This window comes from Vidua chalybeata, chromosome 3 (assembly GCF_026979565.1).
Source record: "Vidua chalybeata isolate OUT-0048 chromosome 3, bVidCha1 merged haplotype, whole genome shotgun sequence".
Lineage (NCBI taxonomy): Eukaryota > Metazoa > Chordata > Aves > Passeriformes > Viduidae > Vidua > Vidua chalybeata.
The window spans coordinates 80,929,271-80,955,331 of NC_071532.1; the positions used below are offsets into that span (position 1 = coordinate 80,929,271).

The 26,061-nt window shown below is 37.1% G+C and overlaps 1 protein-coding gene across 1 annotated transcript in view; it reads left to right on the forward strand.

Annotated features, from left to right (window-relative positions):
• The window catches only part of ELOVL4 (ELOVL fatty acid elongase 4), a 36,996-nt gene extending 16,342 nt beyond the window's left edge, over positions 1 to 20,654 (forward strand). The window contains exons 2-6 of the mRNA XM_053939164.1: positions 3,088 to 3,275; positions 6,282 to 6,362; positions 12,856 to 13,027; positions 15,240 to 15,367; positions 15,875 to 20,654. Coding sequence (XP_053795139.1) covers positions 3,088 to 3,275; positions 6,282 to 6,362; positions 12,856 to 13,027; positions 15,240 to 15,367; positions 15,875 to 16,150 — 845 coding nt within the window. The 3' untranslated portion in view covers positions 16,151 to 20,654. The remainder of the gene's footprint in view (positions 1 to 3,087; positions 3,276 to 6,281; positions 6,363 to 12,855; positions 13,028 to 15,239; positions 15,368 to 15,874) is intronic.
• The last annotated feature ends 5,407 nt before the right edge of the window (positions 20,655 to 26,061 follow it).

Sequence of the window (26,061 nt, forward strand, 5' to 3'; positions counted from 1 at the left end):
ATTATGCTGGTTTTGCTAAAACAGATTGGGGGCTGGGAAGGAGAAAGGTGTTAGAGTAGCTTGGAATATTTGCCACTTGAGCAGATGACTTAAGATAGTGAATTTATCTTTGAAAGAGAGCAAGGGTCTGCATTTTACTGGGTTTTCTGTGTAAAACATGAACAAGCAGGCTTGCCAGGTAAACTGAAATAAAATTGTTTTTGTATAACCTTCTGTGTGATAAGAATGGAGTTGACTTATGATGCAACAAGTTACTTTGCATTATCCAGGAGAGATCCTGTGATGAAAAAGTTCACAGATTAACAGTATCATGTTTTCTGATGTTTTCTAGTTAAAAATAATCATATGCAGGTGCAATGTTGGATACTCTGGGCAGTGTGTTACAAGATTTGTATCAGTAATACATGTTTTTCCTGTAAATACTTCAAGACATCTCTGAGATATGGTGGCTCACTGTCCAAAAACCCTTTGGAGAGGGAAAGTCACAGCCTGAGAGCATGGTATGGAAGAGTAATGGCAGCTTCTTAGGTGCTCTTATATAGTTGTCAGACTTAATGAAATATATCTCTTGGTTTTCTCCAGTGAAGTCCTTCAATTTGTAATATTTGTGGAAACAAGGTGGAAGAATTGTTTACAGTGCTGATGAGGTGTGAGGCAAAGCCTGCTTTCAGCTGGGTTTTAAAATAAATTATCCCTTTGTCTTTCCTTTCACCCTGTAGTGAATCTTCATTCTTCCATCTAGAAGTCCAGAAATCCTTGTCTCCTGACACAAAAAGAAATCTGGAACAGGTCATGGTTTCCTGTTTTCAGCAGTGGGTGGTAACGTTCACCTCCTGGCTAAAATTCAAATCTTCCTCTCTCACATCTCTTTGTATTGCCACTTTAGTGTGTAAGATTATCATGAAACAATGTGTTAGAAAATAGAAGACAGGTTCTCTAATGTGTTTTTTTCTCTTTATCCTCTTTGTATTCCTTATTGCAAGAAACCCGGGAAAGCAACTGTGTTGTTTGCCTCGCCTGCTCTTAACTCTTTGTACATTACAGTGAAGACAGATCTGGATTTGATTAAAGCATGTCACTCTTTGGCTATTCCCAGAGCTGTCTCTTAACTGACACCTTTTTTCTTGTTTCATGATGAGTTCTTGCCTATTACTTGGTGCCAGGTAGATGATGAGGTTATCTTTTTTTGTGTGTGTTATTTTTTGTTTTTAAATTCAGATTGGTAATCACTAAAGGCAAGAAGAAACTAAATTGTAAAGGATATAAGAGTGTAATAATTGCAATGCAGTAGTGATTTCAACTTTGGTAGGTGCCAGGTGGTATTCTCTGTGGTTTCAGGAGCTTGACAAAAAGTTAAGTGGTAGCTGTCTTCTCTCACTCTCTTCAGGTCCTCTTTAATTGCCTGTGTTTCTACAGCTGATCTATCTGATTTTTTTGACACTCCTCCCTGTAGTCCTTGCCCTGTCTTGCCCTTGGCTTCTTTTGGTGGCTGTGGCCAAATGGCTGAATCCCATCATTCCAGCAGCATCAGTGTCCTTTCTTGAAGTTTACATGCATTAGGATGAATTTTCTCTTCTGGTATTAACAGCCATAAAAGAAGCAGTCTTCTTTTCAATTTCTTTTTAGGCTTCCTAGCATCTTGGAATGTGCAGCTTAATTATTATCAAATCATCTACAAGTAAGAATAATCTGTGTTCTTCATTTCCTCTTTCCCTAGATCACAGTACTTGTTGTTTTTATTAGAAATAAAGGGCCTCATGAAATTTGTTCCTAAAATTAGGTTCTAATTTATGGCCTTAAGTAAAACAAAGGAAACAAGAAAGAAGAGTGGGAGAAATAATGACAGCAGGGTTCTTCTGTACTTTCCTCATTTTCTTGATAAGAAGGGTTTTCTAACTTGCTGGTTCTATGCCTGGGATCAGGAATTAATGTATGGTATAGGGATTTTTCATGGTCTTTGATTTACACTTCTTTAAAAGAAACTTGTCCTCTGGGTAAATCTCTGGCCAGCTGCATTTGTGAGTTTGCCCACACTTGACTGAAGCAGGTGTTTCAGATGTTTGAGCTTCCCAAGGAGCCCTGTGATGTGATTTCCATGGGAACTGTAACTGGCCTAAGCATTGGGAAAATAATCCAGTTAGTATCATAGAGCTGTGCAGTGTCTGAAGTTCTGAGAGTTATGAAGCAGTAACCTTTTATCTCTTGCTACAGCTTGATATTGGCCTTCAGGCAGGGTGGGACATGTGACACATGGGACAGCAAGGCACTGAGGAAGGAGGTGTCTCTGCAATCTCACTTCTCTCCTCTAGCAGAGCTATCTTCTAATCCTAGATGTCACTGGTTCATCAGGCTAACACTGCATTTTTCATACTGATCTAGAACTTAATATAGCATATTCTCAGCTCTGAAATATGTGTAATGTAACTGGATCCTGTGAGTGACTGAAGGAGACTATAAATAAAACCTTTGTTTCCCATATGGCAGCACAGATTGACTAGAACCATCCCTTTAGAACTCTTTTATTTGGTTGTTTTCTGGTAACACTGTTAGTATTCTGTCTGAAACATGAGACTGACCTATATCAAGTAGCAAAGGTTTTCATCATACAACCTGTATAAAATTGATAGGAGACTTTCTAGTACCTAATTTTAAACTAATAAAAGCTACTGGTTTTATCAGTATTTTGCCCAATTCATGTATCTTTCATTTGCAGTGGTGATGAATATTTGGTTATACTGCCACTGCAGTCATTATTCATCATAAGCAAAATTCATTTGGGGGATTAGTGAGTTGATTTGTGTTTGGGCTCATGGGATTCTGTTTGCTTTGTTGTTTTGGATTGTAGAACTGGACAACAGAGCTTGAATGACATAATGAGTCTCTCTGTGAGGTAATGTGATATAGTGGGGTTTTTTAAAAAAATATTTTCTTTAACCTTCCGAGAAAGAATGAGTGCATTGTGTTTCTACTATCTGATGCGGCTATTCCAGGAGAAAATAATACTTAACAAATTCAGTGCTTAAAGCGATGATGGAATTTATTTTATTCAGACCCTGTTGACTCCTTCTGTTTGCTTCACTCCCTCAGACAAGCGTGTTGATGATTGGCCCTTGATGCAGTCTCCATTTCCAACACTGACTATAAGCACTATTTATCTCCTCACTGTCTGGCTGGGCCCCAAATGGATGAAGACGAGAGAGCCCTTCCAGTTACGCTTCCTCCTGGTTGTTTACAACTTTGGAATGGTTCTGCTCAACTTCTTCATTTTCAAAGAGGTGTGTATGCCCTCTTGCAAGAGGGAATTCTTACTGAGGTTTGAGGATGCCAAAATGAAAATGATGTTGCGTATTCTTGATGTCTATTGAGAGTGAATGTTTTGCACAGACTTTTAAAGATGAGTTTGTCTTTGAGGTGAGTATTTCTGTAAATAGGTAGTTTCTGTTTGAGAATAATTGCACTAAATGAGTCAATAGAGAGAATTTGTGTTTGAGGTATTCCAAGTTCTTCTTAGATTTATGTTAGTCTAAATACTGGAGAGACTAAAATCTGTAGATTTAACACCTGTAACTGATACTTTTTTTTCATCTTAATAATCCTAAAGGGTATCAGAATGTATCTTGTTAGAAATTGAGCTATTTATACTTTCAATGTGTTTATAATATTTAGAAATTCAGTGTTGCTGCATTTTTCCTTTGTTGGATTTTCTGGACAGAGGGAATGAATAGTAACACCACAGTGGATCAGCTGTGTAGCAGTAGCTAACTGGGATTACTTAACAGTTTGGTAATTGTTATTCAAGGGTAGCTGTACAGAAGATGGCTGATGCTAAGTTTATGCTGCTGTGACTGCTCATGGGAATCAGGAGTTGTCTTCCTGGAAGACCTCCGATCATAGATTTTCAAAATCTATTTCCAGAAGTAAGCAAATGAACAGAGCAGTGAAAATTACAGCGTTGCAGAACTGTCTGGTCTGTTCTGTACTTTTGCCATGAAAAAAATAGCATATCTGATGATGATCTGCATTTTGACCCTTTCCCAAAGCTCCTAGCATAAAATCATTAACCATAAAATTATTTCAGCCTCACTTTAAGACAAGGTTTAGTAAAATTTTAGCCATCACACCTTAGTCATAATTTTAAACTGTTTGCTTGGACTATTCAACAAAGTAGTGTGACAGGTACAAAAGAATTTAATGCTGACATGAAAGCATAGTTGAAGGAAGAGATTAAATCCAATCATCTTGGCAGGCTAAAACTGAAACTCCTGGAATTAGTTCTGCAGTGTTACTGCAATGCCTGTCTTTTTCAGATATTCTTTTAAACTGGTTTGTTTCATCCATAAGCTGAATTATACCAAACTTGCAGTCAAATAATATTCAGACCTATGTTCCTTATAGGATATGTGTTTGTAGCATTTCCAAGTCACTGAATTAACATAAAAATGAGTGGGACTACAAATACATATTTGTTGCTGATATGCTGAAAGCTCTTAACTTTATACACAGAGGTTTTAATTTCCTCCTCTCTCCTAGTGGTAGGTTGTTATTCAGTGGATGTTGAGGCAATGGATACAGCACTTCCAGCAAGTGTCTTTTCTTGATTGTAGAGACTGATAGAAGGAAGGTGTTCAAGTTTCAGTTGTTCCCTGTAACAAGGCAATTTCTGCTTCCAAAGTTTACAATACCACTGTGCCACTATTGTAATTCACACAAGTTTAATGTAATTGTTTTGAGAAAAATGATACTGTTTGTATTTTGTGAGTGTTTGTGAAGTTTCCAGACATTGCTAAGAACAGAATTTTAATGTGAAACACCTTTAAAAGTTATTTAAATAAATATCCTGATGGCAAGCTCTTTTGTTCATCTGTGGTAGCTTATGTTAAATAGTAAATCATAAAGCATAGTGCAAGGCTCATATGCAGAATTCAAATTCACATCCAAATTTGGAGCAAATTTTGCTTAGAACATGCAGAAGTCACAATGGAATAGACCCTATTTTGCCACAGAAGCATGAATTTCTTATTCTACTTCAGGGCAGTTTGGTGAAGTCAATTTACTGCCTTTTACCAAGGGAGCCTTGGCTGAGTTGTCCAGTAGGTCACAGTAGGGACGGGTTGGTTTCTGTAACGGTGCAAACTAAACTTTCCCTGCTCTTCTCTATTAGTACTGGATGTGCTTCTGCCCACGTGGGACCACACTGGAGTTCCAGTTAGTTACACTAGTTTGTAAATGGACTTAGATGATGCAGAAGTAGTTCAGTTTCTTTTCTAGGATAATTTCTGTGGGCAGTTCTTTCATTTACCTCCTTTAACATACGTGCAGCAAACAAGTCCAGAGGTTCACAAGGTTTTGTATGTTGTAAATAAGATGGAAGTCAGGTTAGTGGTAAGAGTAGTCAGTGCCTGACCATGACAGGTTTTTTTGAAATCTTTTTCTATCACCCCAATATATGTCTGCCCCACTGCTGTTTCTCTTTGATCCTTAATAGAGTGGGATTACTTGGCTTTAAACATTCTTGGATCATAACATTTATGAATGTCAAGATTAGAAGTGTTACTTGAACTTTGTACTGCTCTAGAAAAGTACTTCTTTCCAATGGGAACTTGTTCAAACGTCAATTTTATCTTCTCCTGTCCAGGTTTTTGCAACGTGCTTAATTTGGAGAGGCCCTACAGAAGCACTTCAATTGCTTTAGGCCATTTTTGTTGGCACAAAATGGGGAACTTTCCTCCATCCTTTTTCCCTCACTGTGTTTAGTGGGTATTCAGCTTTGGCTGTTCAAAGTGAGGCAGGGGTGGGGGGGAGAGGTTCTGGATTTTGATTGTTATACTGTGCTAAGAACTGTACATCCATATTATCTAATCCCTGTCTCTTGAATAGTGTTCTCTTGAATTTATACTGGGAATAGCATTTCTGTCAATTGCAGTGAAAGCAATTAGATATTTTCTGTTTCTGAAGCTAGAGCCATCAGAAAGAGTATTTGTGTCTGAACAGCTTAAGGTCATACTAGAATTTGTTGTACAAGACTCTAATTATCTGGGCAGATACATGCAGGGAAAAACGAATGCTTTCTTTTTAATTTATAAGAAAAAAATAAATAGTCTGTAACAACAGGTTGTTAGTACTAAATATTGTCTTTCTTCAATAGTATTCTCAGGACCAATAAGAACATTTTAAGTATTTCGGTTCCAGTAAGCTTGATGTAGCAAGAAATTTGCTGATAATTGCTATAAATGTGCTTTATGTATTATATTTCCCCTCATGTATGGCTTTAATATTTTCAGTTGTTCTTGTCATCAAGAGCTCGAGGGTACAGCTATGTCTGCCAGACTGTGGATTATTCAGATAATGTTTATGAAGTTAGGGTGAGTATTTCTTTTTTGTATTTGTATATGAATGTGTGTAATATATAGCACTACACGATGGTTTAAGCCTTTTCTGAACAAGTGTTTCCACAGCTGCTGCCAGCAATGACTGTATCCCGTTACATCCTCACAGGCCACTTCAGCTTTGACTACATCATACGTAGCAGGTTTAATCAAAATGCATCAGCTTATTTGTGCTAACTTGCATCTGACTGCAACAGCTGAGGGGAATCTTGAAGATACCATCCTTGGCTTCATCCAGAGTTGTACAACCCAGGGTAAACTTTGTGTACATCCTTTGCTTCCTAGATTTGCTGAAGTTTGGGATACCACCAGTAAAGGTGCTGTGTTCTAGCTAGATCAAAGCAAGTGAGATTTGTCATCTTATCTTGTGGTTGCACTTCACCCATACTGGTGTGGCAACTCTTTGTCTCCTTTACCCATGTTTGGCTTTATGAGGTCTTGCTGGCATTTGGCAAATGTATTATCAGTACATTTCATTGTATTATCTTAGATTTCGAAAATCTGGGTTTTGGAAAACATCCAAATTAAAAGCAAAGTGCAGTTCCTTGTTCATTTTCATAATGCCATTGATTAGCTCATGTACTAAACCTTATCTTCCAGCAGAGCTGACGCTAGAGAATCTCTCAGCTGTTCTTGCAAGTTTCATGTACAGATTAGGACGTGTTCCTGAAAATGCAGTGAAAATATGCATTATGTTTATGGTAGTTTGAAAATGTTTGTCTGTGAGGTGGCTGTTCATGGACAGGTTAGTCAAAAGCTTGTGCACGTGGCAGGGGTGGTAGTGAGAACAAAAGGTTTGAGTCTTACACCTTATTTATAATGGCTGATATTGCAGAACAGCTCTGTGCGTAGATTTTTATTCACCTTTTTGTAGCTGCCAATCTTTCACCTTTGCCAATACAGTGCTCTCACTATGTCAGTCACTAGAATGATTCTGCTAAAAATTTGTTAGAAAAACAGCATCTAGTAGAGTGTAGCAAGTGCTTGACAGGTTTGGGATTTTTAATAGATAAGCAAAATAGAATGCCCTTGTACTAAGCTGAATGTCATTGAGGACTGGTGTGGTATATATGGGAAGAATTTTTATATTAGCTAAATACAAGCAGTACTCTGTTTCATAGCCTCCCTTTTAGGTGCACTTGTTTGTGGGAGGCAGTGGAGAGGTCAGACCTGCTCGAAAGAATCATCCATTTTGTTTGTTATGAGAAGCACAGCATTATTTTACAATTAAATAAAGGCAAAATGACCTGAAGAATGTATTTATATCTGGACTATATAATATGTCCCGATGGGAAGACCTGCTCTAGCAATATATATTCTTTTGACTTCCTGACTTTTTTCTTATTTTTTTAAATTTTATAAAATTATTTCCCAGATTTATGGATTTGCATAAAACAGCCCTGAAGTTTAAGTTGTAGCATGTTCAGTTTGCAACTGAGGGAGTTGAGGAACAAGGGAAAATGGAGTCCTCTCAAGTTACTGCAGCAAGTGTGTAGTATGTTATCAGTCAAGATTCTTATCTTGATCATTTTCTGGTGATTATTTTTGAATGAATTCTCAGTTCAGGTAAATAAGTTGCAAATAGAAAATTATACTTTCCACAAGTGTGTTTTGTCGAAGTGAGGATTCTTGGATACATGTCTGTCTTGCTTTACAGTATATCATGCTCTGGATTTAGAAGGTATGCTGTTTTATGACACTGTCAGACCCAAAAAAAAACCAAAACTCCAAACCTTGTCAAGATTTCATTCACTATCGTCTTTCATAATACAAACCTGCAAAAGCAATTTTAAAATATGTTTTTGCAGTTTTGAGTATGGAATCAATGAGCATTTTAGCACATCTCTCATGTCCTTTTAATAGATCTAGATACTAAATGGTTAGCATTTATCAGCACCAGGTTTGCTGCACTGCAACAGTAGAATCAGTTACAAATGCAATGACCATATTTGCAGGGAATGAGTAAATAAATCCTGTATTGCTCGGATAAAGACTGGGACTAGGTCCCATGAAAAAACCACTGAGCCCAGAAAGCATTATGGAGCCTGCTCTGAAAAGCAGAGCTTCATATATGACTTTAATTTGGGGCATTGAAATTTGGTACAAATGTTGAGAAACGTGAAACTAATTGTATATAGTGGTCTAAATGGCAACATAGGAGCCTTGGTAGGGCCCCCGTTTATGGCTTTTTGGGAATGTGCCACTGTGATATTGCCATCACATTGAGTGGCCTCCTTTGTGTAAAGCTCTTGATCAAAATAAGAGGTCAAGAAACCATCCTTTGTCCTTCAAGAGACTACAGAGAGCTCCCAGAAAAAGTTCCCCCTGCAAGAAAAAAAAAAAAAAAAAAAAAAAAAAAAAAAAAAAAAAAAAAAGATTTGGCTATCCTGGGTACCAGAGAATGTCCTTTTCTGCCTCTCCAGCCCACATCATGTCTCAAACCAGTGATTTTAAGGGAGCAAAGTAAGGGCATGTGGTGGCACTTCCCCTGTACAGTTTAGCAACACAGCAGCCTGTGGCTCAGAGACCTCTTAAGCCAGACATAGCCTCTTTGGTCTTGCCAGAGCTTCTAGGGGGATATTTTCCCATGTATTTGTCTGTGTATTTTCTTCAATTTTATATTGTGTAGGTAGTTTACACAAAATGTGAAGAAGCTGGTCCTCCTGCTTACTGTTTTGAACCTACCTACACATGTTAATCTCATTGAGGCTCCCCTAGCTGTTCTACAAGAAACAATGGACAACTGGAGCAGGCAGGGATGAAAATAAAATTCCCCAGTTGCTGAAACATTTGCTGAAATAAACTTTTTTGTGAAGGACTTATCTGATGAATGTAGTAGGTAGCCACTGTACTGACTGTTGGCAGGAAGTTGAGTGGTTTAGTTATGAAAAAAATGAAATGTTCGTAGTATACAAGGAAGAAAAGGGGGAACAAATTTCTTAGAAAGTATTTAGAGAGATCTACAGATGTATCTTGCAAAAACTTTTTTGGTTATAGCTTAAGAATCAAAACAATAAATGCAAAGGGCTGAGATGTTAAATCCATGCTTTGTAGTACTCCTTTGGGAGCTTCAGTATCTGAAGTGAACAATTTTGTTGCACTGTCTAATTTAATGTACACTGGTGTCTGCCAGTAGTCATTTCCTCCCTCTGCTTATGTTTGTGAGTTCTTGTTTACCAGGTCAAAGTTCATCTATTTTATTAGCATTTCTGAAGAATTGGGAATATGGGGCTGTGTGAATTAGTTCTTATTTAAAGTGTGCTGATTGTAATCATGAAGGCAAACAATGGTTCTTTTCTGTATTGTAATTGTAATCTACATTGTTATGTTCTATATGTCTAGAACTTGAGTGGTTTCCTTTTATGAAAAAAGCATAATATACTTCAAACTTCAGTAAACTTGACTTCACAAGTTCTGTAAACAAAATCCTATAACTGAAAATTCACTATAAAAGCTATTTTGATTTTCCACATTGCTGTAATCTTCCAAGAAGTACATGTCCCTTCATACCCCTTAATGGATAAATGTCTCCAACCCAAAATGAGGAAAAATGGTGCAGAAACAGTCCTGTAATAAAACAGCCCTACAGTCAAAAACCCTGCAGCAGGCAGAGGACATGGAATTGGTCCTCTTGTTGACCCCTTTAATCCTAGGCTGTAATGTAATCTTTTGTGCCATCTGGTGTTTTAACAGACTTACATTGGTACATATGAAAAATACCAGAAAATATATAGTTGTGAAAATAATAGTGACTACTATTGTTCATTACAAGGGTGTGCCTTTTAAATGCACGTTTCCTATTCTTTTCAACTAAATCTTTCTTGCATGCAGTGTCCAAAGGCTAAAGGTTAGGTCATGATTTTTGATGCTTTGCAAAAGAAATTTATTAGTAACCATCTGCTCCTGACATAACTTACATATCAGTGTATTGTTCTCCTCTGTTTCTGCCCTTTTTCACTGATTTTATGCATAGCCTCAGGCAAATGACATTTGTTTCATTTTTTTTCTATAAGCTAATGATGAAAACATCTGTAGAAGTCACTGGAAGTACTGAAATAGATCATCAGTACACAAAACCTATCAGGTTTGAGAGTAAGTGGCAGGAAATTTGATGATAGTAACAGAGCAAAGAAGCTGACATGCAAAAAATCTACAGGAACACAGAATCAGCAGGTATAATCCTTCAAAGAATCCTGTTGTTTTTCTTAAGTGATGGGAAGCATTTTGATCAAAAGTTCAGATTCTTTTTACCCATGAAGTGTAATTGCTTTCTCCACTAGGTGCAATTCAAAAGAAGAGCAATGACATGTGTTATGTGACTTGCCCAAGAACATGTACTGAACTTGTGGCACTTTGGGTATGAGACAGAAGTATTTTTGTAGGATTTTTATATTTTTCTCTGTTGTCACAGTAAATTGGCTATTTGCTTATTGGCTTTTGGACTTATTGTTCCCATATTTTATTAACAAAAATGTCAATTTACTTTATAAAAGATTTTATGGCAGTTTGCTTGTAACTGACCTCCTGGTTCTCTGAAAGTTTCTTTGAAGGGAGGACCTCCAAAGAGCTAAAGTATTGCAGTGCTGGATTGTTATTTTATGGATATACAGTCCAAAGTGTTTTTTGTTAACTTATGAAATGAAAAGATGCTTATCTTAATTTATGTAAGAGATGCAACTTTAGCAAAGACCTGTAAGAGATGCTGGACTGTTATGCTAACCCACTGGGTGTGAGACAAACCTTGATGTGGGTGTTATTGAATACCTGGCTACCTGTCCCAGAGGCAGTACTGGATATTGAGCAATATATACATATATATATATATATGATTCTTGCAGCTTGCCTCTGTGTCTGGGAACTCCAAGATCTGTGGGAGTCACTTTTCTGTCATTAAGCCTCTCTTCAGATTTAGATATTAATATCTTTCCATATAAAAGTAAAAATAAATCTGCCTCCTCTTCCCAAGTCGTGAAGGGGGCTAAATCACATCCAGAGAGTGAGAAGGGTGTTCATTAATGGACACATAGAAGGCTGCAGTTTGGCATCAGTAAGATGTGCAGTCCCTCTGGGAAGCTGCAGAGCCTGCAATGCAGATATGCAGCACTCTTCTCCTATGCTGCATTTTTGCTTCTGCTGTAATTTCTCCTAAACTGTTCACCAGACCAGCCATGGCTATGACAGTCTGTGGAGAGGTGCTGTCCTTTCCCATTGGTTTGGAGAGGTGGAGGAAAACACCATGCAGGGCTGTAGCATTGCTCTCTACAGCTCTTTATGATTCCCCTTTATCTCACCTAAAAATATGTGTGTAGTTGGGAAGGGAAGCTACTCTGTGTTAACTCTTTTTCCTTCTGTCTTCCCTGTGGACTGAGGGGGTGGTGGGGTTATTTCACACCATATTAACTTAAGAAAGTCTGGTTTACCATCAACTGAGTCCTGAAAGACAAGGCCAACTTCTTACACATAGTGTGTTGTGACATTGCCTGCTCTCCTTGCTGGTGGTACCAATTCCAACTCTTTTTTTTTTTTTTTTTTTCCCACTCTCTGTGTGAGTCACCATCTGGTCCCACCCTTGCATAACAAGCTAGATGACTTACAATGCCAAAACTAGACTTGTTGCTATGTTTTGGGATCTGGGAGGGAGTCCCTACCACCACCATACTCCCATATCATAGCATTAGCATATTGCTACACAGAGCTTCTGGGCTTTACTTGCTTTGACAGTATCCTAATTTCAGCAGGAAGCCGTGTTTATGTTGCATCCTGGGCAAGATGTGCTGTGACGGGTGGATGAGAAAAAGAATTTTGGGTGTGTAGCACTTCCCTGTTGGGTGGATGGATTATATCTGTTCAGCTTGTATGGCTCCTGTGGTCTCTGTTTTTTCTACTCCCTGAAGGGCAGAGAGCCACTGGGGGAATGCTGCTTTACAGAGGGCCAGAAGAAGCTGAGGGAATATTGCTGTAAGGAATGTGAAATCTGTGCTGCATCTAACTTTTTTTGGTATCTTTCCACCCATATGCTCATGGTACTGAAAGTTTCACCTTTGCAACTTCATTTTGTCATAATGTTTCTGCCTCGTTGTTCTGACCACATCAAAGTGTTGCCTCATTAGAGGGGGAAGCCCTGTGGCAGACTTCTGCTGCAAAGCTTAAGAGACAATGAGGACACAAACTTCCCATGTTTAACTGGTAAACTGTTCAGATATGGCAAAGCTTCTAACTATATCAGCTTTTTTACAGATGTGATTGGTGAGCAACAGGCTCAGAAGAATCTTCTTCCATGTCCAGAATAGATGAAAGGAGCATTTTTTTGTTGTTCTCATACTGTCAGATGTTTGACTCCACCTCAGCATTTAACCAAGTTTTATGGAAGGAAGAGATATCCTTATCTTACAGTAGATAGATGGTGAGAACTTCATTCCATTCAGCTTGGAATCACTAAAACTTATATATTCTCTGTTTTTCATTACAGATAGCTGCTGCTTTATGGTGGTATTATGTGTCTAAAGGAATTGAATATTTGGATACAGTATTCTTCATCCTGAGGAAGAAATTTAACCAAATTAGTTTCCTTCATGTCTATCACCATTTCACCATGTTCACCTTGTGGTGGATTGGTATTAAGTGGGTTGCAGGTGGACAAGGTGAGTTCCCTTCCTCTCATGTGTTTTTGACTGGGCGGAAGGGAGAATTATTATTGTTTGGGAGCAATAGAAGAAAATCTTATAGACTTGACTATACAAAACTGTTTATTAATGCATACATCTCCTTCTGTGGGAAACATGGGGGAGGAAAAGATAGCAGGGCAATAATCTAATGAATTGCAAAACTTCTTTTCTTTTCCTCATGGGCATCAATTGCAAGCCTGAAGTTCTGCCTTTGAAAGTATCTGTATGTGTGTGAAACAGAAAGTTGTATGCACCTTGCTTAACTTTAATTTTTGCAGATACAGAGAGCTGCAAAATCTAATTGTGGGCCACGTTCTGTGTGCAAATTTAATGAAGTCAATGGAGATGTTATTTTGGCATTGTATATTAGTTTGAGGTTTGCTTTTATTTTTATAAAGAGGCATGTATAAAATTCTGAAACCTTCCCTTGGAGGTGAGCCAATAAATCTGTCAATTCACTTTTAAAACCTGTTCATAATGGTACAAGTCTAAATTCATTATCAGCCTTTTTTTCCCTCTCTTCTTTTCTAAAGCCTCTATCAAATAATTTCATTTTTGTTTGTTGCATTTGCTGCACCCTTCATTGCCTACATTGTACTCTTGTTCCTGTTGTTTAGCCTTGTCTCTCAAGTTGAAAGCTCTGCAGAGCTGAGGGTACAGGGCAAATGCCCTGTTTCCTTTGATGTGTGCTTTGTAGGCTTGCAACACTGAACATACCACATAGTAAACACAAAATACCATATTATGAACACCAAACTAATATTTTGGGTTAAGTGTTTTGTTTTTTTTTTTTTTTTTTTTTTTGGAACCACACTAATACTTACTGCATGGGTGGTTTCTGCTCCCATTTACTATAGACATTTTGTATTGAGTGGCCACTTACTTTGCAAGGAAGAAATATGTAAATTTAGTGTCTCTGACTACCTTTTAATTTCTCTTATGTAATATGCAAGAAGCAGGTACTCAACCAGATGTTTCATGGTCTTTATTTGCAACTGCACCTATAAAATAAGATTATTGTAGACTGGATGGTTACTTGTAGTCTTGCATAGAAATTCCATGGCTATCTCAAAAGGCCCACGCCCTTGTTGCCTTTTCAGAATTTTCATGCTAAATATCTGCAGTTTTTAATACAACAGTTACAACTGTTTGCAAATTTTTTCAAGTTTTGTGTTCTAGCACTGCCTCTTAGTTCCTAGAGCCTGCAAAAGGAAAAGCAGCAGTTGCTTTTCTGCATTTATGCAGCACCACTGCATAAACGTGGATAGATCTGTGTTCTGTTTTCTAGCTGATAGCCTGTTGCTTACACAGACAGGTCTGTTATAAACTAGACCCTATTACAACAACTGGGGCCAGACCATCCAGGCATCTGAGCTGTTTGATGTCAGCAAGTGTTGTCTGTATTGCCCTAATCTTATACATGAGAGCATTTTTGAGCCTCTCTGTCAGTGTAAGAGTACCTTAACAAGATATAATGTGTTTCTGTTAAATGGCTGCTAATCTTGACAAAGCAAAGAAATTTCAATGCAAATGAAACTGTCAACATGGATCTAACATGGATCATTCTGGAAAATGTTATACTATACACTGACATATTTAAGAATGCTGGATAATTTAAATAATAAATAAAGAAACTAAAAATTATTAATTTAGACAAACTCACCTGGCAATGCCTTAAAGTTCTTATAAATAACAAGTCAAATTTTGCTTTGTACGGGCTTTTTTTGGCCTATTTAATAAGACTTCCATGTGAGTTTCTTGACTTCTTGCTGAGAAATGAATCTTTTGCATTTAAATACAGTTGAAAAGATTTAAGTTCAGAGCCTGGTACTTTATACTTTACTTTGTCAAAGCTTTTAATAATCCTTTAGAAAAACAGTTGCAGTTACACTACAACAACTAATGTGGAATAGATGTCATTTATGTTTGTTCAACAAAAATTTTATAAAAAGCTTTGGCATAAGTAGTTACATGGAAGATGTGACATACTACTTGCATTAACATCTGTTTGTGTTAGCACATGTTGACAGCCAGATCTGCATTATACTATTCAGTACATTGGGGATGGAATCTTGACATGTCCTGTGCTTTGTAATTTTTACTATTAAAAATAATTATGTGAGTAATACTAGAAAAGAATCCTCTTTTCCAAAATTACATGATGGTCTTCCCTTCTGTTCCTGGACAGCTTTTTTCGGAGCTCAAATGAATGCATTTATTCATGTCATTATGTACATGTATTATGGATTAGCAGCTTGTGGCCCTAAATTTCAGAAATACCTGTGGTGGAAACGATATTTGACCATATTGCAATTGGTAAGTAATTATCCTCCTTTTGGGATAAAAGGTGTTGCCTCTGTGTGGATTTGCATTTGCAGAGCTTTGAATCGGATGCTGCTCCTTCCAAAATATCTTCTCTGCCTGACACTCTTCAATTAGAATACTTTCTGGAGATGGAAGCATGTATTCAACTTTGGAAAAAAAAATGCAGCATATATAAGAGTTGTGTGAGTTAAAGTCTAATGCTTCCTTGCTAGTTGTTTCAACTGAATAACAGAAACATGTTCAAAATGTAGAGAAAATCCAGCTCGCTTATTATCTTCTCATTTTCCTGTTTCTGAACACTGATGCCAGATACTACAATAAATGTGATGCTCCTGGTCAAGCACAGATGTGCCTGCATGAATGTGACAGCCAAATACAGCTTCCCTACCACCTCCCAATTCAGCTGTTGCCATTACTTAATGAATTGGTATAAATTGATGTGCTCAGACCTACAGAATATATCCAGACATTTTTGATTCTGTATTTTCTGTCTTTCAGGTGCAGTTCCACGTGACTATTGGCCACACAGCCTTGTCTATTTATATTGATTGTCCTTTCCCTAAATGGATGCACTGGGGTGTCATTTTCTATGCTGTCACCTTCATTTTCCTGTTTGGTAACTTCTACTATCGGACATATAAGCTGCCCAAGGAACCTGTAAAGAATGGCAAAATAGCAAATGGTGCTGTTGCAAATGGAGTAAGCAAACCAGAAAATAATGCGATGGTGGAAAATGGAAAAAAGCAGAAAAAGGGAAAAGCAAAAGGAGAGTAACTTGATCCAGGCCTTAACCATTGTTGGCAGTGAGGAACCTCCAGTTTGGTTTATAAAAGGAAGAAAAAAAACATTATCTGTACCAATTAACCTTAGGTTACTGAAGAGCTAGAACACAGATATTTTCATTATTTATGAAGATTGTTTTAAGAACAACACTAAAGTTGAATTTCTATTGTAATTATGTAATTATCATGCATATGGTCTCTGTGTAAACTTGTAGACTGCTGGTGTTGGTGAATGTAAGGAAGAATTACAGCTGATTCCATGTTTAGCAGTCCAAAAGTTAATACTACGATTGATACAGGCAGTTTTGTTGGCACCCACATTTCTTGGGGGGTGGGGGGATGGGAAGGAAGTAGCATTTGAATATTTGTGCTTTCTTTCCAGAAAACTATTAAATTTCAAATTATGATGTATTATCTAATCAGAATCCGCAAGTTTTCTTGTCCTCCTTGGAGAGTACCTTCAGACAAAATATGTGCTGTCAGAACAGTGTTTGATTTTTCAGACATTACTTGATTTAATTGAGTATCTGTTACCGTTTGGTTTTTGTTTTATTATTTTTTCTTGTGTGGAAATATACCTACCTCTTCATCTGCTGAAAATATTGAGCATTAAATAACTGGTTTCTGAAATACAGAGTCCTCTAATCTAAATATCTGCTAATATTAATTCAGGAGAACATGTGTTTCCCTGTGGGAGTAAAAGGGATTTTTGGTGGTATCCTTTGATCAAGTCATCATTTTAATGTAAACTGAAATTTTGGAGTGATACTTTTAGTAGAGCCAAATCAAGAGTACATTTTAAGAATGTGTAAATATGAACAAATATATTGGTTGAAGCAAGAAGTAAAAATAGGCCTGCTGCTTGTTGTTCATGACCTGCATTCAATCTGTGGCACTGATACTCAAAATGGTAAGATAATGCAATGGTGGAGAGGAAACAGCATGTAATTCCATTTAGAAATGTGTGCTTGGGTAGCCGTGCTAACTACAAGACCAACCATCACTTTATTGGGAGAGAGAATTCAGTTTAAAAGTACTAAGTACAGCAAACATAAAACCTTGAAAACGTTGCTATTGCTTGATACCTGTCAAAACTCTATTTGTTAGACAGTTGCAGACAAAGTATTACCTGACAGGTCACCATTATAAGTCAAAACTGCTAAAATAAGTAGAAACTTTTAGATGGATTTTAATTTACATGTTACATAAAGGACTTTTTACTATTCCTTTTGTGAAGAAAATAGGGAAAGATTTATACTCTTTCTGAATAATGTGATCACTGAGAGATACATTTTGACCTGCTTAGCATGCAATGAGTAGAAGATGGGTGGAATTAGAAACTATATCCTGAATTACTGTGTTCCTTGGCCATCACTGCAAGAGCTGCATTGTCCAAATGCATTCCCCCCCAGCTCTGGTCAAAAACATATCCAGAGGTAGCAACAAACATATCTGGCAAGTAGCACCATTGGTGCAGAGAGAGTACATGGAACTGTAAGTGTAAAGCGAGTGACACATTTATTAGATTTTTTTTTTATCTCAGTCATCCATTGACTGTTTATAATATGCAAGCAGGTTACATATTCTGTGTCTCAGGTTTGTCTTGTTTCTATAAAAAAAAAGTCTAAATCCAGAAAGCAAGTCCTAGGAAAAAGAGTTTTGGATATAGTCTGTTGTATTAGAAAATAATTTCTAATGCTCTAATGCTGGAGTTGGTTCAGCTGGAAGGTGGCTCATGCCTAATCACCACCACTGTGGATTTTTGGGCAGAATGTAGAATTGTGAAAAACTGACTCTGCTGAACTCAAATGCATGTGACCATTAAGGTTCTTATCTGCTGTGTCTTCTGATTCTTCCAGCCTTTTAATGATGCTTTTTGCATTTGCATAACTGCGTATTTACGTAGCGTGGCACGGGGAAGAGGGATGGTGATCTACCCTTTCTTCTTGGACAAATGCCACTACCCCTAACCAAGCCAAAATGCTGGCTGACCCACTAACTTTGGAATAGCTAAAGGAGTAAATAACTACAGAGCAGATTTACAGCACACCTGCTGCTCCAAGGTGGTGACTGGTGTGAATGCAGTTATCCTGCTGTAATTTCAAGGTCGTTTACCTCACTTTGATTAAAGGGTAGCTTCTTTCTATTTGCCATGCAATGTGGGCAGCTAACTTCTAAATCTGTATCATTCCTTGAATTGTGTTAAATTGCTTGTTTGCTCTGTCATTCATTCAATAAGCCAGCTCAGCTAAATTGATACTCTTACAGCATACTGGGGACCATTCCAGCGCAGGATCAATACACTTGCTACACTTTCTGACTTAAGAATTATGTCTTGCATGATGATAAATATTTAAATAACTGAAAGTCAAAGGTTTTTTCCCCTCATCATGCATGGAAGTGGATTAAAGTTGATTGCAACTTGGAACATTTTTGACAGAATTCAAGTAGAAGTCTGTCAAATTCTGGGGTAATTGTTAAATACTAAAAAAAAACGGTGAAAAAAAGTCATTGTGAGAATGCATGTGTACATACACATCATGTCATCTGGCCCTGTGCATAAAACCGGTTTAAGAGATTGCCATTTCATGGGAAAAAAACCCAGTTATTAAATTACTGAACACTGCTGTCTTGAGTACATCTTTTGCAGTATGACTTTCCTAGGTCTATTTATGATATATTTGATTGTTCATGTAATTCAAGTCCCATTGCAATCTTGAATATAATGGCCTTATTAAATGTGCATTTTTGTAGGCATGGTCTTGAGTGCAATATTTCTGTTTCTGACTATGCAGCCAGACTCACAGAATACAGGGCTCAACTTGTACAGCTTTTTGTTTTTCAAAATATAGGCAATAATGCACATGTGAAATACTGACAGATTCATTAGAGTCATCTTTGAATCTAAGGAAGCTTAAAATTTTGCCATGAAAGTATGTATAAATATGTGTATTTTCTATACATAATACTGAAATTCAAATTATACAATCTTTTGCAGTACAATTATTCTTTACAGGGTTATTGGGGTTTTGTTCTTATAAATCCTTTCAATTTATTGAAAAATTAAATTCAAACCATTTGAAACTTTTCTTTCTTTTGCCAATGAATTATTATTTTTTGCTAAGAGTTCTGAAGCTCTTGGACCAGAGTCTCTAAATATTTGATGCCATATAAGTAATACCATTTCATTTAGCCTCATCTCTAGCAGTGACAGTTGTTGGATTATTTTAGCACTTTTTCAGTGTAAAATTAAATACATATTATCTATACATGTGTGTATATATGTGTACACATACATAGTGTATGTGTGTGTGTATATATGTATGGGTTCTTAGCAGATTCTTTCAACATGTGAAGTAAATTATATTTCTCGAATGTGAATTTGGCAGGAGCTAATAGAATGATTCCTACAGCTCCAGCAAGAAAACGAAGCAGTTTTCCTTCCACAAATCCAGTATCAGTCTTGCAAACATAAATAGTATTTGTCAGTTATTTTAGATATAGGATGGCAGACAAGACAGAGCCATTTCTACCAGTGTAATAAATATTTTGAGGCATCAGTTGTAGATTCTGAGGGGAGAGATCTCAACTCAGGGTAGCTGGGGAATTATGCTGTATTATGGTAGGGATCATTTTAGTAAGAGTAACTTGCTCCAGGTGAGTCTTTGAAATCATTGCAATCATATTCTCTGTTTAACAGAAAACTTTGAAAAATAAGTCATAGAGTCATAAAACCATTTAGGTTGGAGAAGACCATTAAGATGACTGAGTCCAATTATTAAACAAATGTTTCCCTGTAAGTTCAAAAGCATGGCCTATTTGATTACAGGACCATCAATTACTTCCAGCTCCAGACCAGGATAAAAAGGTAAAGGCAAAATGAAAATGCTGCACATTTTTTCAGGTTAACCTAAGGGCACATTTCTTCAGAGTAAGCACTTGAACTGCATGTGCTGGGAAGGGAGGTAAGAAAGGACAAATAGCTTTTGTGATGCAAGGTCTCAGTCCTAAAATAGTTTACAAGCACTAGCTATCTCTTAAAAACTTGAATAAAACTGTTCATGGTGCATAAAGTTAAACCTTGCATGAAGCTAGTGTGGGCTGAGAATCATATTTAAAATAAGATTTATTTTGGTTAAAATTGAAGAGAATGGGGAGCTAATTCAGTATCTGGATAGTGTATTTATCTTGGTTAGAAACACAGGCTTATCTAATTTGATACCTAAAGCAAGACACCCATGTGACATCTCATTGCACTGCAGTCTGATGCGCCGGCCCCTTTGCTAATGTAAGCAGAGGGAGCTCCATGGAAATGAGTGGGTTGGTTCCCATTTACCTCAGCAGACTGTGTTGAGCACTAAAGAGCAGAGAAAATATTTGCTTTCTGCCAATATCCTGGGAGGACTGAGGGAAATGTATGGTTCAGGGTGCTGCTTTTGCATAAGGTGTTCATGCTTTTGTAAACATTGGAAATAAACATTACTTTTTTCATGCTGTTTGAGTTTGGTTTTATACATTCTGTCATAGGTTCTTCTGTGTCCCATCTTGCCTCAAGATGCCTGCTAACTTTAGTGTTGTGCAGATTGTGTGATGTAATCTGTTTTGTTGCCCAGGAGTCTGAGAAAACCATTTTTTGTGACACATCCTCCTATTTTGAGGTTACAGGGACTTAAAATTTTGAATATTGTCCCCAGATAATAATGGAGTGGCTTTGAAATCACCCTTAGCAAACTGACTGAAAATAGGATGCCCACTTAAACAAAAAAAAAAAAAAAAATCCCCTAAGTTTCTGTATTTGGTCTTGGAAGCATTAACAATTAGGAATACAATTAGCCATGAAGTTTAGCTTTTGCTGGACACTATGTGGTGTTAATGAAGTATCTCATCTCAGAGAATCTGGAGCACTTTTGGCATTAGGTGCAATTTGTGGTTACATGTGCTGGGTACAGTAAGTTCCTTCATTGTCTGCCAAGTATGAGTTCTGTAATCAACCTTATAATGTCAAGTTGCACCCATGTTGCACTCCTAGAACCTCAGTGCAAATAGCTACTCCGGATGTCAAGTAGTAGAGAATCAAGTCTGCCATCATAGCAAAATATGGTGTGGTCAATTATGCCTTGCACAATTCTCAGCTATTGCTTCAATCCACTGCTTACATCCTCCCTGGAATCAGAAAATACACTAAGTGTTCAGAACAAGATTTGTCTTTTAGTTGATTAACATGTGCTGGGGTAGGCTCTCTCTGCAGGCATCTTTCTCATAACTCTATTCCCTCACCATTATTCTTTTTTAAGAATGTGATCAAATTAGATTTATCAGATGATAGGATAGAATAGAGCAGATCCTCTGATGTTCTATTTTCTTTTTTTGTATCACTTGCTTCTTAACATCTGGGAAATTGGAGTTCAGCGGGGGAAGGGTTTTATTACCTGTTTTCTTGCTCAGCTAAAAGCACTGGGTGAACGTGGGCTACTCTCAGACACACACAAGAAGCCATGTACTCAAAGACAGCTTTGAAGGCAGTGCCTTCTATGGACTAGTGCTTTCAGTGTATTTTTATGCTTGGGACTTGTAGGTCACCTCATGAATGCAGGCACACTTTTCTGTTGACTGCCTGACATGTCAGTGACATCACATTTGACTTAATTACAAAGATACTTATTGATGGGTAAGTTTATGTCTCTTGATCATCCAGGCCCTGATTAGTGCACACTACAAAACAGTGCTGGCAATTCCTGCCAGAGCACCACACAGTCAGTGCTGCTTTAGGGGAAAAAGCTTTTTGCATTTTGATTAAGTAGGTGGGAATTGATACAAGCTTGTATGGCATCACTGCTATCTGTCAATTCAATATCAGGTCGGTTTTAGTCTGCTAAGCAAAAAGAAATCTTTGAGTTTTGAAATGATTCAAAGTGTTTTCTGTCCTGATCATTACCTAGAGAACTATTGTTCTTGCAGTGGTGTAACCTTAATGTGTTTGACAAGAAAACCACTGTTACGCTAGTATTTTTTGGAGTGTGTTGTGAGAAAAAATAGAGAAATACAAGAAACAACTTGGGCCAAAAACTAGAGAACGTGAGGTAATTGCTCCTCTAGTTTTTGCTGCTGCTCCTGGATGTTGCAGGAGTTAAATGACTACTCTATAACTGTTACTGCTGTGTATTCATTACAGATGCTGTACTGGTATACAAGTAGTGTACTTGTGCATAATTGCATTCTGAGGTATGTAAAATTTGCTTTGTCTTAAATTACAATCGAGAGAGAGATTTATCTAACTACAAATGCTTGGAGTAAACATCATACTCCTGCATTGGCAGGACTCTCTGTATTTTCTCATTGATAATCTTCAGAGCTTCTGAGTAGTTTCTTGCAGTAACAGAAAGCCCTCCAAAGCTGAAAATTGCTGTATAACTGCTAAAAACCTGTTTTTGCAGAGCTTCTGGTACTGCTTTGTTTATTTTTTGTACATGTATCTTCAAGTCAGGTGCTTGCTTACTAAATTATTCCAGAGTGGGATGTATGTCATAGAAAGATCTTGTAGTAGCTGCAAGTGAGTAAAATGTTAAAATAAACTTTGGGGTGTTTTACAGTCAAGGGTTTCAAGTCCATGGCAGCATTTGGCACACTGGGTTCACCTCAAATGCTGCTCTTGGGCACAGGGTACAGCAGTCTGGGTCTACCCATCCTGATAGGAATTTTCCTTACTGAACAACAGATTCTCACCTGGAAATTGGTGTCTGACCTGGTTTCTGCACATTTGGCAAGTGGCACAGAAGTCCCCCTGGGCTGGTGAGGAATGGTGGTTTTTTTTTTGTTTTTTTTTTTTTTTTTTTTTTTTTTTTTTTTTTTTTTTTGTAGTTCTACCTATTCTCAAACATTCAATTTGGTAGGGGGTGTTGGAACATTTTCTGCTGACAGCATGAGGTACGGAGTTTGAAGAAAATGTGTCCCTGGATGCAGTGCTTGTAAAGAGCCTAGAATACTTTTCAGCTCTTAGTTGCTTGACATAAACCAAATATGCTGGAAATGTTCCATTAAATAGGAAAAAACCCACCACATTGTTAGGATTTACTCAGAAAATGAGATTTTACTGAAAATTTCCCCTCTTTTCCTCTTTGCCCACTTCAATCACTTCATCTGTGCATGCCTTTCTGCTCTGCTAGAGTGGCTCCTTGGATGAATGCAGACTGTGATGTGTTCAGGGAATAGTTTACTGCTGTGATTTGTCACTGGGGCATGTGAAGTGCAGTCTGAAATGCCAAATAGTGGCCACACATTCTGAGCAGGTTGAGTAGTAACAAAATTTTTCATGTAATGATCTCAAAACTGGCTGTTCTGGATACAGTAAACTAATAGAAGGAACAGCTTTTATTAAATTTGGTCTTCCTGCTTAACAAATATGGGGCTACAAGGACAAACTCCAGTTTTGTATTCTATGATATGAAGGCACACTGTACATTCATAACCAGAGTTTGGCTGTGGGAAACAGAGAGTTTACTGCACTATAAAATCACCTTGTTAGAGATTTTATACTGAGCTCTTCTGTGATGACAATTTAATAAATAGCAGATTTTTATATAAATCTGACTTTTGGGTATTTTTATTTTAAAGTCAGGTAGGTTTTCTTGCACAGATAAAATCCCTCATTGTGACTTCTGATGCTTTTTGGTATTCTCTAGGTGAAGTTTCACTTATTTCTATGAGAATTTCACTAAGGACAGTCCATGATGCTAACAGAATGTATAAAATTTACTTACCATCTAGACCTCACACTGAACACTAGAAAATCTAGAGTATAATAGAAAAATAAGGACCAATACCTTTAAAATTTTTCCACTTTGTTGTTGTTGTTGGTTTTTTTTTTGGGGGGGGGGGTTGGGGTTTTTTTGTGGTTTTTTTGTTTGTTTGTTTGTTTGTGGGTTTTTTGTTTTTTGTTTCTTTTGTTTTGTTTTTGTTTGTTTTTTGTTTGTTTTTTTGTTTGTTTTTTGTTTGTTTTTTTTTAAGACTTTACAGTGAAGGTGTAATTACTTTAGTAAAATACTAGAAGTGGCAACACATTTTGAACTTACAAAGTGTTGGCTGTGGCAGAATTCTTAGAGAGAAAACTCTGCTTTGTGCTGTAGACCAGTGCATGAGTGATTTTTTTGCTTGCTTTATGGCACTTTATTAAATCTGCTTTTGATAAGGGATGAGATATGAGACTTGTATGTGCAATGCTTGTAACTCAAACTCTCCTTAATGCCTCTAGTTGCACCAGCACTGTGGAGTACCCTTGTAGTAGCATCTTGAAAAGCACTTGGCATAAGTTGCCTGTCTCAGAAGTCTATAAAATCTCTTGAATCCAGAAGGTGTTGTCTGAAGCCCATTGAAAGCTACAGAGGGATTGATTTACTAAAATCCTTGAACTGAACCATTAGAATTTCACTAAGGACAATTTCAATTCCAAATTAAGAATTTGTAACTTGTAACTTTGTGATTTTTGAAATTGTAATTTTTTTTCATACTCAGACTCACAGGGTGCCTTTCAAAATATATTTCAGCACATTTTTGGCAGTGAGACAATTTTTCTTTCAACACCTTGAGTCTGATTTTGGCAGCCCCTGGTTCAGCCACTGGCTACCAGGGAGCAGCACTGGGCTCTCTGCAATTCATGGCAAGTATTAGACGATGGCTGCTCAGCTCAGTAGGAGATGCACTAGAAAGAAGGAATCCATTTACTTTGTAATGTGTTTTGTTAGGAATTTTAACTGACTGGGAAATAAGTGGGTATTTTAATCTGACCAAAATATTCTTGATATTTTCTTCACATTATCTCTTGATGCATGTTTTCATGGAGAGTAGGAACATGTGCTGTAGGAACAAAGAGATGCACAAAGCATTAGTGGTCTGCTTGCTTTTGCATTGCAAGGATGCTGGAAATAACACGATATTTTATCCAGACAAAGGATTTGAGACTCTGTTCTCAATTTAATTTTTGGTGTAGCAATTTTGGCAGCATGACATCTCAAGGCAATGTAATTCTTTGTTTGCTGAGACACCAGCAGAATGCTGTGCAGTGCCTCCAAATTTCCCATTATGAGCATAATGCCAGACACCAAGATTAGTTCTCAACATCATTATGACCTGGTGAGCAGTCCATTCTGGATCTAAATTAGAAATTTAAAAGAATTCCATTATCTGCCTCAAAGACAATATAGTCAACAGCTTTTTTTCAGCACAGTGACTCAGCCAGGATATAGAGATTAGTAGCTGCAAAAGCTATGTTTAGGAATTAGGAATTCAGAAAAATAAATGATAAAACTCAACAGATTGTTTGTGTTCTATTTCTTTGATTTAAATAAATTTTAAAAATAATTTCATTCAATACAACTTTGTCATGTCTTTCTTCAGCATTGAGAAATAAGGTAAAGAAAAATCCTTGAACTCTGCTCATTGAGGTTATTACTTACTGTTCTTTTTGTGCCCTCTTCTATTCCAGTAGCTAAAGCAAACAAATTAAGAAATGCCCTCATTTTTGCTTATTAATGCTATTTATATTAAGAAAATAATATCAGGTTTTAAATCCCCAGCTGGAGCCTGTTTCTCTTTGATGCTTAGATAAAATAGCCATTACAGTTGTGAAGAATCCTTTAGAAAGAGATTGATGATACACTTAATCAGACATGAGGGTGGGCTAATTAACCATATTTCTTAATTTCTTTTTTTCAGCTGTTATAATGCAATCTGAATGTTTATGTAAGAATTTCAGGTCTTGAAACTGGAAATTCCAGAGCAAAAGGAGCATTTTATAATTTATTTAGCAAGGAGAAATTCATTCACACCCAGTAGGATGGCCCTGCTGTCCTATGAAAGTTGAAAGAATAAGAATTCATGGCAATATTCAGCCCAGAACCACTTTTAAAA